Source organism: Eutrema salsugineum, unplaced genomic scaffold (genome assembly GCF_000478725.1).
Source record: "Eutrema salsugineum unplaced genomic scaffold, Eutsalg1_0 scaffold_8, whole genome shotgun sequence".
NCBI lineage: Eukaryota > Viridiplantae > Streptophyta > Magnoliopsida > Brassicales > Brassicaceae > Eutrema > Eutrema salsugineum.
In genome coordinates this window covers 10,833,213-10,850,048 of record NW_006256414.1, presented here as the reverse complement: position 1 = coordinate 10,850,048, position 16,836 = coordinate 10,833,213, and the positions used below count along the sequence as shown (strand labels likewise).

At 37.6% G+C, this 16,836-nt stretch overlaps 2 protein-coding genes across 3 annotated transcripts; both read left to right on the top strand.

Annotated features, from left to right (window-relative positions):
* The first annotated feature begins 279 nt into the window (after positions 1–279).
* LOC112088837 lies at positions 280–1,220 on the top strand. Its single transcript, XM_024159122.1, has 3 exons — positions 280–348; positions 418–646; positions 1,060–1,220. Exons 1-3 carry the CDS (start codon positions 280–282, stop codon positions 1,218–1,220), a joined length of 459 nt encoding a protein of 152 aa, XP_024014890.1.
* Positions 1,221–3,035: 1,815 nt separating this feature from the next.
* Positions 3,036–4,089, top strand: LOC18009861 (uncharacterized protein At2g29880). 2 transcript variants are annotated; one of them, XM_024149289.1, is made up of 2 exons: positions 3,036–3,392; positions 3,457–4,089. In XM_024149289.1, exons 1-2 carry the CDS (start codon positions 3,036–3,038, stop codon positions 4,012–4,014), a joined length of 915 nt encoding a protein of 304 aa, XP_024005057.1. In that variant the 3' UTR covers positions 4,015–4,089. The 2 variants fall into 2 exon arrangements, with proteins under 2 accessions (XP_024005057.1, XP_024005055.1); XM_024149287.1 differs by having other exon boundaries at positions 3,231–3,381.
* Positions 4,090–16,836: the final 12,747 nt, after the last annotated feature.

The following is a 16,836-nucleotide window of genomic DNA, read 5'->3' as shown; positions in this document are numbered from 1 at the left end:
ATATACAAAAAGCTTTGAAAGAGAATCCTATTCATTTTCGGCAATTGTATCGTATGTATCCTGATGTGTTTGCAGATTTATGCTATCTTATCAGAACAAAAACAGGTTTAGAAAACACACGATATGTGTGTCGAAGAGATGCTTGCTACTTTCTTGTTGACAGTTGGCCAAAGTTCAAAATATTGTCACACGATTGACACTTTTAAGAGATCAAAGTTCACAGCAAGTACAAATTTTCATAAGGTTCTCAGAGCTTTGAACACGCTCGCACCAAGTTTGATGGCCAAGTCTACTCATACAGTACCTGAACAAATAAGCCAAAGCAGAAGATTTTATCCTTACTTCAAGGTAATTCTCTTTTTTGTTTAAATATTATTTCTACTAAATTTATATATTGATAACTTTAAATTAATTTAGGATTGTATTGGAGCTATTGATGGCACACACATTTATGCAATGGTAAAAGGTCATGAAAAAGCTAGTTATCGTAATCGAAAAGGATTCCTTTCGCAAAACGTACTAGCTACCTGTAACTTTGATCTAGAGTTCATGTATGTTTTAAGTGGATGGGAAGGTTCGGCTCACGACTCAAAAGTTCTACAAGATGCCTTAACAAGAAGAACTAATAGACTGCAAGTTCCGGAAGGTAATTTCTAATTCAGGTCTAACTAATATGATCATAAATGATGTAATATTTTGAATTTAAATGAGTTTTTATGTCTTTTGGTGTTTCAGGAAAATATTATTTAGCTGATTGTGGATTTGCAAATCGTCGTAATTTCTTAGCTCCATTACGAAGCACACGATATCATCTACAAGATTTTCAGGGTGAAGGACGTGATCCAGCAAATGAAAATGAACTATTCAACCTTCGTCATGCGTCTTTGAGAAACGTCATCGAGAGAATTTTTGGTATATTTAAATCTCGGTTCTTGATATTTAAATCTGCACCACCATTTTCTTTCAAGACCCAAGCAGAGATTGTTCTTGCGTGTGCGGGTTTACATAATTTTCTTCGTAAAAGGTGTCGGTCAGATGAGTTTTCTAGTGATGACGAAGAGGATGATGATGAAGAAACTGAAAATCATAATTCAGAAGAGAATGATGATGCAGGAAATGTTGAGTCCCAATATCAAGAAAGAGAATATGCAAGACAATGGAGGGCGACCATAGCTGCAGATATGTGGAGAGATGCTACTATTATTGGTAGCCAAAGATAATTTATTCATTAGCTTTTTATAAGGTTGACGTTTTTAGGATTTTTGTTTTGGTGGCTATTCTTTCAATGTGTCTCGACTCAAAAATACTTTCTTGAACCCTTTATGATTTCTTTTTAGAATTTTTTACTTCTTGTTTATTACTTGCTGTACAAATGTAGAGAACAATTTTGCAGATGAAGATGATCCACGTCTTGCCTGTTTAACAGAGAGAGAGAGAGATCAATTACCTACTAAGATTCCAGATAGGAATAGATCTTGCCGAGGCTATCTTAAGGAACAACCTATTGCAAAATGGTTCTCTACATTTGTCATGAACTTACTCCATCAAAGAAACGGATTTTTGATGATGGCTTACGGAGACCTGATGGTTGCATGGATGTTGGAGGAACCAAACCACCATTGATAGCTAAACTTTTGTGCCCTCCTTAGCATTAGCTTGAAGAACAGATGCATCTTTAGAGTTCTTGAGAGGCTTCACAGTTTGCAACGTGTTATCATTTGCATGACCCTTTTCATCAGAGACAGTTTCTGATTATCTTTAGTCATTTTGCTAGTGGCACAAGCTCGTGATGACTCTGATGGACGTTCACTGATCGAACCAGCAGATGGATATTCTAGGATCCAAAGGCTCTTTTCTTGTATACTTCAAGGTCTTGGACGATGTTGATTATAATTGAGTTTGTGTTATATAAAGTTAAGAGTCGTGTCTGTTAAGTTAGGGTGTGTTATTTCTTTAAGAGTCACAAGTAGAAAAGACACAACTCTTTGTTAAATCATGTCTGTTGTGTCGTGTCTGTTGTGTAACTACTTAAGATGTTGTAACCGTGATGTAAAAACCAAGTTTGAGATTCAATAAAGAGTCAGTTTCTGTTCTTACTTTGAACTCTGTTTTTATATCAAATTCTGTGTAGAAAACAGAGTGTTTTATCAGATATTTCTGATACTTAGAAAGTTCTTGTGTTTATTCAGAGAAGCACAAGTTTCTAACAGACGAAAGAGACACGTAATACAATCTTCAAGATAGAGTTGTGACTAACCCGCAGGTAATTTGGAATTCTTCCCTTGTTTGGCTTTGTTAATATCTATCTAGTGATGCACTGGTCATCGATGTTGTTGACAAGTGCCTGACTTTGCTGAGTCTGTTATGTGGCTTGGAAGTGGATGTACTAGTACCTATTGCACCACAGACTGTATCATATGTATCGTTGACAAATTATTAAAATATCATGGTAAGCCAGAACAAGTTATGACAAGCTTCTAATTCATAAAAACAATAGACGCAATTCGAGTTCGTTAACCACTAGAAGAAACCCGCTACTCTCACGTTGTCAGGTTAAACCCACTACTCAAGCTTTTACTTCTTGTTTATTACTTCTGTACATATCCACGTTAATTTGCTTACTTGGTTTCAAAAATAATATAAATGATACACATCATATAAATATTTAGAAGATTCTCATGATCATTAAAATATCATATATCACAAGTTTTTTTTCTATATCTTATTCTATCAACTCAATATTCATCTTTATCTAGATAAGTTCATGTTTATCTTTATATTAGCTTCATCTTTATCTTTAACAACGATCTCTCTCTATATATACACATTTCTCAAACATAGAGATCATCAAACTCAAGAAAACAAGGTTAGTGTATTATTTTACTATTTTCTTTTGTTACTAATGCATACATGTTTATTATTAATTGTTTCCAATAACACTAGCTCTCTCTACTTTGCTCAATCATTTTCGTTTTTATTTTGTTTTGAATCTGTGTTTTTTCATTCATGACTAGTTATCTTTAAACATCATCACCATGGGAGATTCAAAAAAAAAGAGAAAAGAAAAAGGTGATTACAATCCATGGACTCCAGATGAGACTAAGTTGTTAATACAACTTCTTGTGGGAAGGATCAACCACAATTGGCGTGATTCTAATGGTAGCATAAGCAAACTAACTATTGAGACGAAGCTTCTACCAGATCTCAACAAAGGTGTTTGTCGTCCAAAAGATTACAAACATTATCAAAGCAGAATGAAATATTTAAAACAACAATACCAAAGTTGTGTCGATCTTCAACGTTATTCTTCTGGTTTTGGCTGGGATCCTCAAACAAAAAGATTTACAGCATCTGATGAAGTTTGGGATAGTTATTTTAAAAGTAAGTCTCTCGTTCAAACAATATATTATCATACTACCTATTACACTTTATTAATATATTATTTTGTTTTTATAGGCTCATCCTAAGGATAAAAACCTACGTTATGAAACATTTGAATTTTTTGATGAGTTTCAAATAATATCTGGAGAAGGTGTTGCTACCGGGAAAAATGCAATTGGATTAGGTGATAGTACAGATGCACGTACAAACAAAGAAGAGTATGTGCATGGTATTGATGACTTATATGACTTAGAAAGAACAACTCATCGCCATGAGTCTCCAGAGCATTTTGTACCATTTGATTCCCAGAAAACTTCAGATTATCGTAGAGAGAAGTTTCAACCAAAGAAAAGAGCTAGATCTGAGAGAGGTACTTCCAAAAAAGATGAAAATTCAGTGATGGGGATTAGCAATCAAATCTTGAATTTAATACAGCAAAAAAAAGAAAGACAACAAAGAGAAGCGGAGAAAAATCAGAATAATGTTTGGGATGCTATAAAAGAAATTTTGGATTTAGAAGAACGTATATGTTACAAAGCACTTACCAAGATTTACCATTTGGGAATACAAGATGTTTTTGTTAGTATGTCAGTGGAAGAAAGGTTAGGATGGATTCTAACCAATATGGAGTGAATGTGGGTTTATTTTTTCTTAGGTTGCAATTTTTTTTTTATTGTGTTGGCTTTTTTTTCTTTGTTTTTTTTTCTTACGTTGTGGTTTTAGATTGATTTTTTTTTCTTTAATCTTTCCAAATCCAAAATTTATTGAGAATTCTATTCTATTAGATTTTAAATGATAGCATGTGACTTTCTAAATACACTGCTAAGTAATTTAAAATTTTAAACAACTCATATATATTAGATTCTAAATTAATTAAAAAAATTAAAATCTGATATAATCTAATCTAGTGGAGTTGATTTCAACATACAGATTGAATAACACCCCCCATAATTTCTTAACAAATATAAAACAATGATTATAAATAATTTTATGGAATTTTAATTTAGATTCTAATTATATAGATCATAATTATGTCTAAAGATTTATCTATTTTTCTATATATTACGCAGGGTCTGATAGTAATATAACCAACCAATTCTACCATAATCAATGAGCAATAATTTATCTATATATATATTATTATATTATATGTGAAGTCTTAATCTGATATATCGCGTTCACAGCGATTCTCGAAAAAAAATAATGACGTGTCTTATTATTATTCGTCTAATTCGCTTACGTCTCATTTTTACTTAAATCAAACCGAGAATTTTTACTTAAATCAAACCAAAAATCCCATTTCAAATATAGCGATTTTTTTAAAATGATTTCGAATAGTTTACCTGACCAAACGAATTCTGATTTTGTTTCGTTAATTACAACTAACCAACAGGTTTTCAATATAAGTTTTAATTATCGGTTTGATTTGGGTAAAACGGTTGAATTCAGAATAAGACATTTTCCTTGATAAAAATCCCATGTCGGTTTCACTTAAATCAAACCGAGAATCGGATTTAAAAATATACCGATATTTTTTAAAATGATTTCGAAAGGTTTACCTGACCAAACGAATTCTGATTTTGTTTCGTTAATTAAAACTAACCAACTGATTTTCAATATAAGTTTAATTATTGGTCTGATTTAGTAAAACAGTCGAATTTGGGATTAGCCCTTTTCTTTGATAAAAAACCCCACAAAATCAAAATATTCTGATATGGTTTAAATGTTTCAACTAACTAATCGGATTTCTGTATTAATTTGATTACTTAAATTTTGGTATAGCGTAATTCATTCACAATTAGATTTTGATATTTAACCTCATTCATTATTTGAAGAATAAAATTTGTTTGTTGTAAAAAGTTAGTTTAACTAAACTAAAACAAAAAGGTTAAATTTACAAAAAAATACAATTGGTAAAGCTATTACGCCCATATTCAAGATATAAAAGGATAATAGAGACACACACACATATATATATATATATAAGCATCTTCTTCCATGAAAGAGCAATTTATGCATATCAAAATAGTTAGATTGACAAACTGAATCAAATAAAAAAAAAATTACCAAAAAACGTTCTCTAATACTTCCATCTGAATATCTTAATTGTAAGTTAAAAAATTCAACAGATAAATATACCAAAAATTAAAAACCCTAATTCTTATTATCTTTATATAAAACCACTTTTCATAACTCCTAACCCTTTAATTCACGCAGCTACACATCACCAAACGCTTAAATAGGTCGTTCTCCAATTTTTTTTCCCTTTTGTGTGTTCTTCCTCTTGTGGAATCATGTTTAGGCCAAGCTTGACGCATGCATTAGTTCAATCACAAGGTAATTTTCTTAACACTTATCTTCTTTTAAAACGCACTGATTTATTACCTCATAAATGCAGCAATATACAAAATAGAGTTCCAGAAAAGAAGATTACCACATGCGCATATAATTCTTTTTCTCTTAATTTCTTAGTTCTTCGCGAGGAGATCGACAAGTTTATTAGTGCGATTCCTGATAAAGATGAAGATCCCCTTTTATACAAGATTGTTGGTGAGGTCATGTTACATGGACCATGTGGCACAAACAATCAGCGCAGTCCTTGTAAGGTAAATTGGAAAATGTTGAAAGTTCTTCCCTAAGGCCTTTAATCCTGAAATAACTATTGATGAAGCTGGTTACCCGAAATTATCGGAGGCAGAACGATGTTATTCCATACAATCAGGATCTATTGATTCGATTTTGAGCCCACATCAATGTCGAATGGTGCAACCAATCATGCTCTATTAAGTTCAAATACATAACCAAAGGTCCTGACTACATAAGAGTTGGAGTTAGTGAAAGCGATAAAAAATGAAATAAAAGAGGATTATAGTTGGAGGATAAAATGTTTTTTTTTAACTATTCTTTTAAATTTTTTTTCATTACAAACCAAACTTTTTATAGTTCTAGTAAATTTTTGTTAAAAGTAGTGAAAAAGAAAACAATCGAATAGGATATGGTAAATATGGAAACAAATACTGAGAACAAGACGAATGGTGGTCGTCTTGATAACCGGTCTAAATGTTTTGGCATAATCGAGACCACATTGTTGTGTATATCCCTTTGCAACAAGACGCGCTTTGTGGCAATCAATGGTTCCATCGGAGTGAAATTTGGTGATGAAGATCTATCGACATCCAACCAAATTCTGATGTAGCTGTGGAGGCACAAGATCCCATGTGTGATTAACAATTTGAGCATTGAATTTCTCTGAGGCAGCTTGACTCCATTTGGGATCTTTAAACGCTTGATTTATTGTCGTTGGTTCATTGATTTGTTTAGTCGGTCCTGCAACAGCAAGAGGAAACTTTTGTATTGGTTTTTGAATATTATTTTTGGCCCTAGTTTGCATTTTATGGACATTTTGGTTTGGTGGCTGAGTGAGTATGGAAGCAGAGGAAGTTAATTGAGAGGGGGTGGCTGATTCGAGATTCGTATGACTGGTTCGGTTTGAGATTGGCTGATTTTGTAGTGATGATGGCTGAGTTGTGGGATTCAACTCATTTTGTGTGAGAGCAGTTGGATCATTGGACATTGGGTTGTGCTGGGCTGTGGGTTGAGGCCCATTATGAATTGGAGCAGTGGGCTTAGAGTTTGAAGGTGAAGATGAAGACGAAGTAGCGTTAAAGGGAGATACCTGAGCATTCAGAGTGGCAATTGTTGGTGGTGGTGACGGCGGATGACGGTGATAGTGAAAGTCCAGATGTGGGGGTCCGTTGCGAGGTGGCAGAGGAGGCTTCTGAATCGGTACTGGTGTGATAGAAACAGATACTGGAGCAGAAGGCTCACATTCATTCTCCATAATTCGAGCCTTATCTGCTTCTCGAAATGAAAACTGAGTTTCATCAAATTGTACGTGGCGAGAGATGTAGATCCTTCATGTGGGTCGATGAAAGCAATAATAGGCGCTTTGAGTCAACGAATAGCCAAGAAACACGCAGAGAAAGGAGTGATCTGCAAGTTTATGAGCCGCATATGGTCTAAGCCATGGAAAACAGAGACAGCCAAAAGTCCGAAGCTTTTCATAGTTGGGCAGCTGATTGAAGAGCTTATGAAAAGGTGAGAGCATCGAGAGGACAGGAGTTGGCATACGATTAATGAGATACACCGAGGCAGCAAACGCATATGGCCAATATATTTTTGGAATCAACGCCTCAGATAGTGAGGCCCGTTTCTACTACATGCTGATGTATTCTTTTAGACAATCCATTGTGCTCAGTCATGTGAGGAGGCGTTGTGAGGTGGGAAATACCACTGTAAGCCAGATAATCTCGTAGAGCAACAAATTCCCCACCATTATCCGAGAAGAGAGTACCAACTCGAGTTGGAAACCAATTTTCAACAAGGTTCCTGAAGGCAATAAAGGTGTTTTTGACATCAGACTTGCGCTTCAGATGGAACAGCCAGGTCTACCAAGTAAAATGATCTATTATAATTACATAGTATTTTTAGTTATCAGTAGATAATATGGGTGAGGTCCATACATCTGTGTAGAAGTATTCAAGAGGACGATGAGACACTATTGAATTTTGAGAAAAAGGTAGCCGATGGCTTTTATTAATGAGGCAATCTGAGAAAGTGACAAGTTTGGTGTTTATCGAAGATGGTTGAATTGAGAAAGAAGAAACAATAATATTTAAAATAGAAGAGGATGGATGCCATAATCAGGAATGCCATTGTTGAAGAGTGGCTCTCGGTCCTGAAGCAGATAGAAATACCGTCACTTGAGATTTTGAAACTGGCCACTCATACAACTGGTCTCTAGTTTTCCCTTGGAGCAACGGGACCCCCGTACTGAGATCCTTCACCTAAAAGGATGCAGGAAAGAATTCCACAGAAACTCCATTAGTATTGCATAGTTTGTAGAAAAATATAAGATTCTTTTGAATGTCAGGAACACAAAAAATATTGTCTAATTTTAATGTTCGAAGATGAGAGGGAAGAGTGGTAGAACCATTGTGGGAAATATTCAGAGTTGAACCATCAGCAAGTAACACATCATCCCCTCCATTGTATGCCTGATGGAGAGAGAGATTGTTAAGATCAGAGGTGATGTGATGAGTTGCACCTGAGTCCAGCAGCCAGTTGTTAAAAGTGTATGGAGCATTGGCAACATGATTGGCTTGAGGTTTCCATGGTCTGAATGGAGTTTGTGGCATCTGATTTGCCGATGCCTGGAGTGACTGCAGTTGTGGACATCGACAGCAGAATGACCCTGAGTATTCCAGTATTGACACTTGCCAAGGTAAGGTCTTGGTGTGTGGGAATCACTGTGAGGCTGAAAATGCTGTGGCGACCAGTTGGTATTGTTGTTGGTGTTGTTGTAGTGAAGATTGTTGTTGGTTTGTGTGGAGTGGTTGTAGTTGCTGTTGGTGGAACCATAGTTCCGATTGTTGTTGTTGCTATTACGATGCTGAACATTATTTGCTGAGATCGGGAATTTATTGTTGTTGGCAGGTTCAGCAGAGCAGAGAAGGTGTGCTTCATGGTTGAATAAACGTTCGTGTCTTTGCCTTGGATCTGGTCCTTGACGGTCTTGTAGTCTTCAGGAAGGCCATCAAGAATGCGATCAATAGCATCTTCATGGTCATATGGCATGCCAAGAATTGCTAGTTGATCAATCTCCGTAGTAATACCTTGAATGTACTCATCAATGGTCTTTGTGCCCTTCGACGTGTTATTGAGTTGTGTCTGAAGTTGTGTGATATGACCGTGAGAAGGATTGGCATATATCAAAGTCAGCTTTGACCAGATCACAGAGGCAGTGGTACAGCGGGCAACAATAGGTTGAAGTGGTGAGGAAATGGTATCCAGCAGCGCATTAAAGATAAGTTTGTCTTGTCGATTCCATTTAATATAAGCTGGATTTTGATGTGGTGTGTGTCGAGGGTTGTCAAGTTTTACCCTAAATGAAATCAATAGCCGCAAGTGCACAGCTGATCGATTGTAGTACTTAGGGATCGAATCCACAGGGAAGGAGAATCTTTCCTGCAAAAGCCTTCGAAAGAAATATAAAGTAAGGAAGTCTAGAACCAGGCGAGTTTTGTGAGGGTTTTGGAGGTGTGTTTAAAACATAAAAACGAGTCTTAAAGAAAAAATACGGGAATTAAAATGACCTCATAACTAAACTTAACGAAAACGGGTAAAAATGAGAAACACGGCTAAACCTAATTGCTAAGTGAAAATGGATTGAAAGAGTAAAGAAACTAGACTAAAGCTTGGATAAAAATCGGTGTAAATCTATAAGAAAGAAAGCGCTGGGGTTCAGGGAAGTTTTCTCAGGGGTATGAACGATTCAAAACATTACTAGAGAGTAAATTTGATAAGATCTTAGCTTAAACTTTTCGAACTGGAGTCACGGACGTATGAATACGCCACTGTCGTGATCATAGACAATTATCTCTCTCAACCCTGACCAGTAGGTTTCCACTTTGGCCCTGGAAAAGAAGAGGTGCATTATGTTTAAGACTCGTCAGCATTCACAAATCGCCCATAGGTAGGTTTCCACTCCTATGTTTGTTTTGCTCTCCCAAACTAGATCTGACACCGGATGAACACTTTCGTGTCACCAAGCATCTGGATCAGATTGTAGTTCATGACGCTACTCTCATGCAGTAAAAACGAATTCAGAAGAAAAACTTCTAAGATTTGGCTCAATAGCTCATGGAATCCTCACCGAACATATATATCCCTATCGAAAATCCCTTAGACCCAACAATAAAACTACTCAGACATGATAAACGAAATCAAAAGCATAGTATTAAAAAGTAGTACAGAAACCAAAATTGAAAAAGAAAGAACAAGGGTTCAAGAGATAGATCTCTCTCTCCCTAAAACCTAAAAACAAAGCTGAAATTAAAATTTCTGTAAAGTATTTCGTCTCTCTTCTTCTCTTCTTAAAAACAAACTAAATGATATGTATTTATAGTCTCCAATACTCTCTAGTGTCTAGGGTTCCAGAATTGAGGCTGGGAAAATGATACGGGCTTCAGAAATGGGCCTTCAAACTCGGAGTTAGCTGGCCGCGGTCGGGAAATGCGTGACCGCAGGGAATGGGTGGCTGGCCGTGGTCAGGATGGTTGTGACCGCGGGGAATGGCCTGTTGGCCGCAGGTGGAAACGCTTGCCGACTGGTTTACGGGACATCTTGCTCTTCGCGTATCTTTTGATTGAACCGTTGGATTGCCAAACTGTAAATTTTGCTGGAAAGCTGATACTTCCATCTTTGAGATCTCCAAATTTGAGCTGGATCAGACGGTGAGAAAGCCTTCAATCGGGGGTGAACTTTTAACGGTTTGACTTTGAGCTGAAATCTGGTATTCTATCCATTTTGTTAAGCTTTTCCCTAAGTTACCTGAAAAGAGTCCTGTAACTACAAATACTAGAAATACATAATAAAAGTACTTGAAAGCAATTAAAAACATAGAAAAAGTATTTCAAAACGATCCATAAAAGTGGTCAAAATACGGTGTTATCAACTCCCTTAGACTTAAACCTTTGTTTGTCCTCAAACAAAGCAAAAGTCTAAACTGGTTAAGTGAAAACAAAAATAGGGAATGCACAAATCTCACAGACATGAACTCCTAAACTAGGACCAACGATCGTGCATCAATCCACAACTTAGTCTAGAAAATTCTCACAAATACACAAAAGATACTAGTCCACTTTTCCGTCATACAAAACTTAAACAATCTAAATCTTGATTCCAGTCAACTAGCTCTCTACATTCATTAAGTTCAATAGTGAGTTCTCATTAAAGACATCATCCAGAGTAGACAGCGTTTGGCCGGAGTTAAAGTGTTTTGGGTTACCTGATGAATCTAGAGGATGCAAGATAATATGCACAACCACAAGAGAGATAAGGACCTGTTGATGACCGCAATTTTCAGTCACTTCTTCTTGCCAAATGTTGTTGCATAATCCTTCCTCCTTTGTTGTAAACAGCTATTCCCCCAGACTTAAATTCTTTCCGGGAATCAGAAAATGGTCTCCAAAACTCCATAAAATCGAACTCTAGTTGCCTTGGGACTTAAAATTCGACATCTCTAGACTCGCTAAGGCTTTTATTTTCTTGCTTTTCTTATTTTCGATTTTTTTTTTTATTTTTTATTTTTATTTTATTTTATTTTTTAAACGAAAAGGAAATGCCTTTTAAAGAGAGAGAGACACTAGATGACGAGATTGTACCAAAATTTGAGATTTTCTTAGGCAAACTGAGCTTTCTCTTATGTTGAATCCTTCCGGGAACTTTTCCGGCAAATCGCAGGTCTCTCTGTCTTTGGTGACCGAAAACTGGGTCGTTCCTTCTTCTCTCTAATGTTTCTGCACTTACTGCATATAAGACAATAGAAAACAAGAACGCATGTGGTTTGAAAGATGATTGGTTAACGTGAGGAACTAGCTAAAGATGAACTAGCCATTCAGGATCAACAGAGAGTGGTAAAAAGGGTAAAGGAGTCCTGAATGTATGATTTGTTTCCTTGGTCTAATGCTTCAATGAGAGAATTAAGTCCAAAGTAAGTCCAAATAAAACTGAGCTAGTGTGTTCCTTCATCTAAATCAAAATCATTCAAATTCCTCTAGGGTACTTCGTTTCAAATGTGCTTAGGTACCGCCTAGTCTAGTCCTAAATCATGAATGAGCATGTCGCTAGGAACAGTCTAAAAGCACACAGTCAACTATCATTGATTCATGTTCACCATTCCCTTTAAAACGTATTTTGTTTTGAAAACCGATTTTGAAAAACTTTAAGGAAAATGCAAAAAGTGTAGATAATGCAAGACTCATGAAAGAAAAGTGGTTAGAAAGGGATGAAATCCTCCCCCAGACTTAAATCACACTGTCCTCAGTATGAAACAAGTCGATATTGGATGAGAAAAATGCATAGATAATTGAATTGGTATGGCCAAAGAGAACTTACTTGGATCTGGGATGCTGGTGGTGATGGACTGGATTCATTCGTACAAGTTTGGAAGGTAATAGGTGGTGATGAAGGTGGTGGGAAGTGATGAATGAGGTGGAGTGGGGATTGGTGAGGTGGAATGAGGTGAAGTGGGTGGTTTTGGAGTCGGGTTTCACCTCAACGACCATTTGCCGTGGTCAGAGGTCACGCGACCGCGGTAAAGCGGTGCTCGGCCGCGGTCGGAAAGATGCGGCCGCAGTCGAAGAGCTTTTTCCCGCGGTCAGAACGCCTGCGACCGCGGGAGCTTATATCGCGGCCTGTTTCCTGCTTCTCCTTGGTTCCTGCTGGGCCGAGCAGTCAAGGACCATTCTTCTTTTTGGTATTTTCGGGTTTTTTGATTTTTTTGGCTTTTTTTGTTTTATAAGAAATACCTGAAACTAAGAAAAGAAAAAGATCAATAGAAGAAGAAAGAACAATCCTAAAGAAAACAATACCTAAATGGGTTGCCTCTCATTAAGCGCTTTTGTTTTAAGTCGTTTAGCTCGACTTTGGTGTTGGACGTGACTTAGTACTTCAAGGACAATGTCTTGGGACAAGTCTTCTTTGCTTCTCCTTGTCTTTCCTTTTTATATCCCTTATAACGCCATTTCCAATTGGAAATTTTGCTCTCAGGTTTGAGATGGTAGCCTCCTCCAGAATCAAAAATCAGTCTTGGAACTTCTTTGAGGTATGAGTCTTCAACACCACTTGTGACAGGAGAACGTCTTAGATGCTTGTATGATGAGGTGAATAAGGTCTCTCTCACTTCATGACATTGAACCATGTTGCAAGATACAAGGACAGATGATTCTTTATGATCTGAAGGGGTGGAGATGGTTAAGCATCCAAGGTGAGGACAGTTTGCTTGAAGAGGTGTCGCCATGGCTTGAACTGTTGGAGAATTGGTAAAAAGAGTATTGGCCGCGGGTGGAAGTTTCGCGACCGCGGTGAAAGGTGGTTTGGCTGCCGGTGCAAGTGTCGCGACCGCGGAGAAACATTGGTTGGCCGCTGGTAACGCACTCGCGACCGGGGTGCCAAATGTCTGAGGAGAGACGTCCAGATCCTCTTGCTTCTTGTCTCCAATTCTTTTTCCTTGTGGAGACTCTTCAGAAAAGAGTCTTGAGAGCCATTTAAGCTTCACTCTTGCATCAATTAAGTCTCCATCACCTCTCATATGAGCATTAGTTGAAGGTGTACATAAGGGAGTACCTTTGTTCGTCAAGCTTGTAAATCCGGCGTTTTCTTTGGGTGCTCTTCTTTCTAGAACGTATCCAACATCTTTTGTAGTTCCTCCAGGGTCAAATATTGGATTATCTACGCCGCCTATTGTCAGACAATGAGAGTTCCTTGTAGGAATTGCCGGATGTGAGGTTTTCTTGTTAATCTTTGTGAAACTCATACATTGATTCGGGTTGTCGATGGGTATTTCATCAGATGCCAGGAACGAAGTACCAAATATCAAAGGTTTTGTTCCATCCTTTCTCATCTCCATAACATGGAAATTAGTAGAAACAATACAAACTTCCCCTTGAAAAGGCAATTCGGGTTTGAAACCGAGTGGAGCTGCACCAGAAAAACCTTCATAGTGAATGTAAATCTTAAAAGGATGAAAAATCGAAATACCTATATTCTCTGCAATGGTCTTTAGTATGAGATTCACATCAGGTCCAGTATCACAAGGAGAATCACGAAATTTCACTCGCTTGATCGAGAATGGGGCATCAAACTTCTCAGGATCCTTCGTCTTAGAAAGCGCCTCCAATGGTGGTTTTGATGACACCATTAGTGTCTCATCTTTCACGTGGTCTGTCTCACAGTCAAGATGGTGAGGAGCTGAAGGAGAAAAAGGCTTTGGTTCATCAAGAGGAAGTGACTTATTATCTTGTTTGTAATCTCCAAAACACCTGAACGAATCAGTAGAGACGAGATCATCACTCGGGTTAGAAACAGGTTCTCCTTTTTCTTGATGACTGGCTTCCATGACGTGATGATCCAAAGGAATTTCATTTGATGGCCTCTTTCTAACGAACTTGATGGAGGTCCATCTACTTCACAAGCTACCCAATACCCGTCATCCATAGATTCATTGAGCTCCTGAAGCATATCATCAATCTCGGTTTGTAAGATAGACGACATATCTTCATCAAAGAGAGGATCATGGATATCTCTGTGGGCATTGTAAGTTGAATAAGGGTCGTGGTCCCAGTAGAATCCTTGTTCCTCTAAAACTTCGCGAATTGATTTGTTGTGGCTGTGAAGTCCTCTTGTGTGGTGGTTCGAAATTGAATTCCAATCCATTGAGAGATCACAAATGTATTGTGCTTCTCGGCGTCGAGTGGCTTGAGGAGTGTTGTAAAAACCTCCCTCATAGTAGTAATTTCGTTTCATATGGTTCATTGCTTCATAACCTGAAACAAGAAGAACCAAAAACGAAAATAAGTAGAAAAGGTGTTCTAGAGTCGATTTACCAACCTTTCTTAGGGTTTTGCGGAAAAGAAAAAGCGTGCCATCCCCGGAAACGGCACTAAAAATTTGATGTGGTGTGTGTCGAGGATAGTCAAGTTTTACCCTAAATGAAATCAATAGCCGCAAGTGCACAACTGATCGATTGTAGTACTTAGGGATCGAATCCACAGGGAAGGAGGATCTTTCCTACAAAAGCCTTCGAAAGAAATATAAAGTAAGGAAGTCTAGAACCAGGCGAGTTTTTTGAGGGTTTTGGTGGTGTGTTTAAAACGTAAAAACGAATCTTAAAGAGAAAATACGGGAATTAAAATGACCTAATAACTAAACTTAACGAAAACGGATAAAAACGAGAAAACGGCTAAACCTAATTGCTAAGTGAAAATCGATTGAAAGAGTAAAGAAACTAGACTAAACCTTGAATGAAAATCAGTGTAGATCTATAAGAAAGAAAGCGCGGGGGTTCAGGGAAGTTTTTTCAGGGGTATGAACGATTCAAAACATTGATAGAGAGTAAATTTGATAAGATTTTAGCTTAAACTTTTCGAACTGGAGACACGGACGTATGAATATGCTACTGTCGTGATCATAGACAACTATCTCTCTCAACCCTGGCAAGTAGGTTTCCACTCTGGCCCTGGAAAAGAAGAGGTGCATTATGTTTAAGACTCGTCAGCATTCACAAATCGCCCATAGGTAGGTTTCCACTCCTATGTTTGTTTTGCTCTACCAAACTAGATCTGAAACCGGATGAACACTTTCGTGTCACTAAGAATATGGATCAGATTGTAGTTCATGACGCTAGCTCATGCAGTAAAAACGAATTCAGAAGAAAAAGTTCTAAGATTCGGCTCAATAGTTCATGGAATCCTCACCGAACATATATATCCCCATCGAAAATCCCTTAGACCCAACAATAAAACTACTCAGACATGATAAACGAAATCAAAAACATAGTATTAAAACGTAGTACAGAAACCGAAATTGAAAAAGAAAGAACAAGGGTTCAAGAGATAGATCCCTCTCTCCCTAAAACCTAAAAACAAAGCTGAAAGTAAAATTTCTGTAAATTATTTCGTCTCTCTTCTTCTCTTCTTAAAAAAACCTAAATGATATGTATTTATAGTCTCCAATACTGGTGTTTAGGGTTCCGGAATTGAGGCTGGGAAAATGATACGGGCTTCAGAAATGGGTCTTCAAACTCGGAGTTAGCTGGACGCGGTCAGGAAGTGCGTGACCGCGGGGAATGGGTGGCTGGCCGCGGTCGGGATGGTTGTGACCGCGGGGAATGGCCTGTTGGCCGCGGGTGAAAACGCTTGCCGACTGGTTTACGAGACATCTTGTTCTTCGAGTATCTTTTGATTGAACCGTTGGATTGCCAAGCTGTAAAGTGTGCTGGAAAGCTGATACTTCCATCTTTGAGATCTCCAAATTTGAGCTGGATCAGACGGTGAGAAGGCTTTCAATCGGGGGGGGGGGGTGAACTTCTGACGGTTTGACTCTTAGCTGAAATCTGGTATTCTATCCATTTTGTTAAGCTTTTCCCTTAGTTACCTGAAAAGAGTCTTGGAACTACAAATACTAGAAAAACGTAATAAAAGTACTTGAAAGCAATTAAAAACATAAAAAAAGTATTTCAAAACGATCCATAAAAGTGGTCAAAATACGGTGTTATCAGATTTGATGTTGTTATTTGATTTGCAGTGATTGTTTGTACAAGAACGTCAGAGGTTCTGTCAAGATGATGAGAGAGTACGTACCCATCTAGAAAGGAACGAACTTGAAGGCTCCACATAAGGTAATTGACACTGGTGAATTTTTAGACATGGGACATAGTAACGTTGAGAATGTATTCTGAGTTTAGAGGGATTTGAGCTGTAGCAGCTGGTGTGTGATTTCTGCCATTGGAGACGGTGTTGGGGTCGGTTTCACCCCAAGCGGATAGAACCATCTTCATGATGACTAAGTGTTCAGGGGAGCCGAGCTATAGCGAAGAAGTACGAGAGTGAGCCA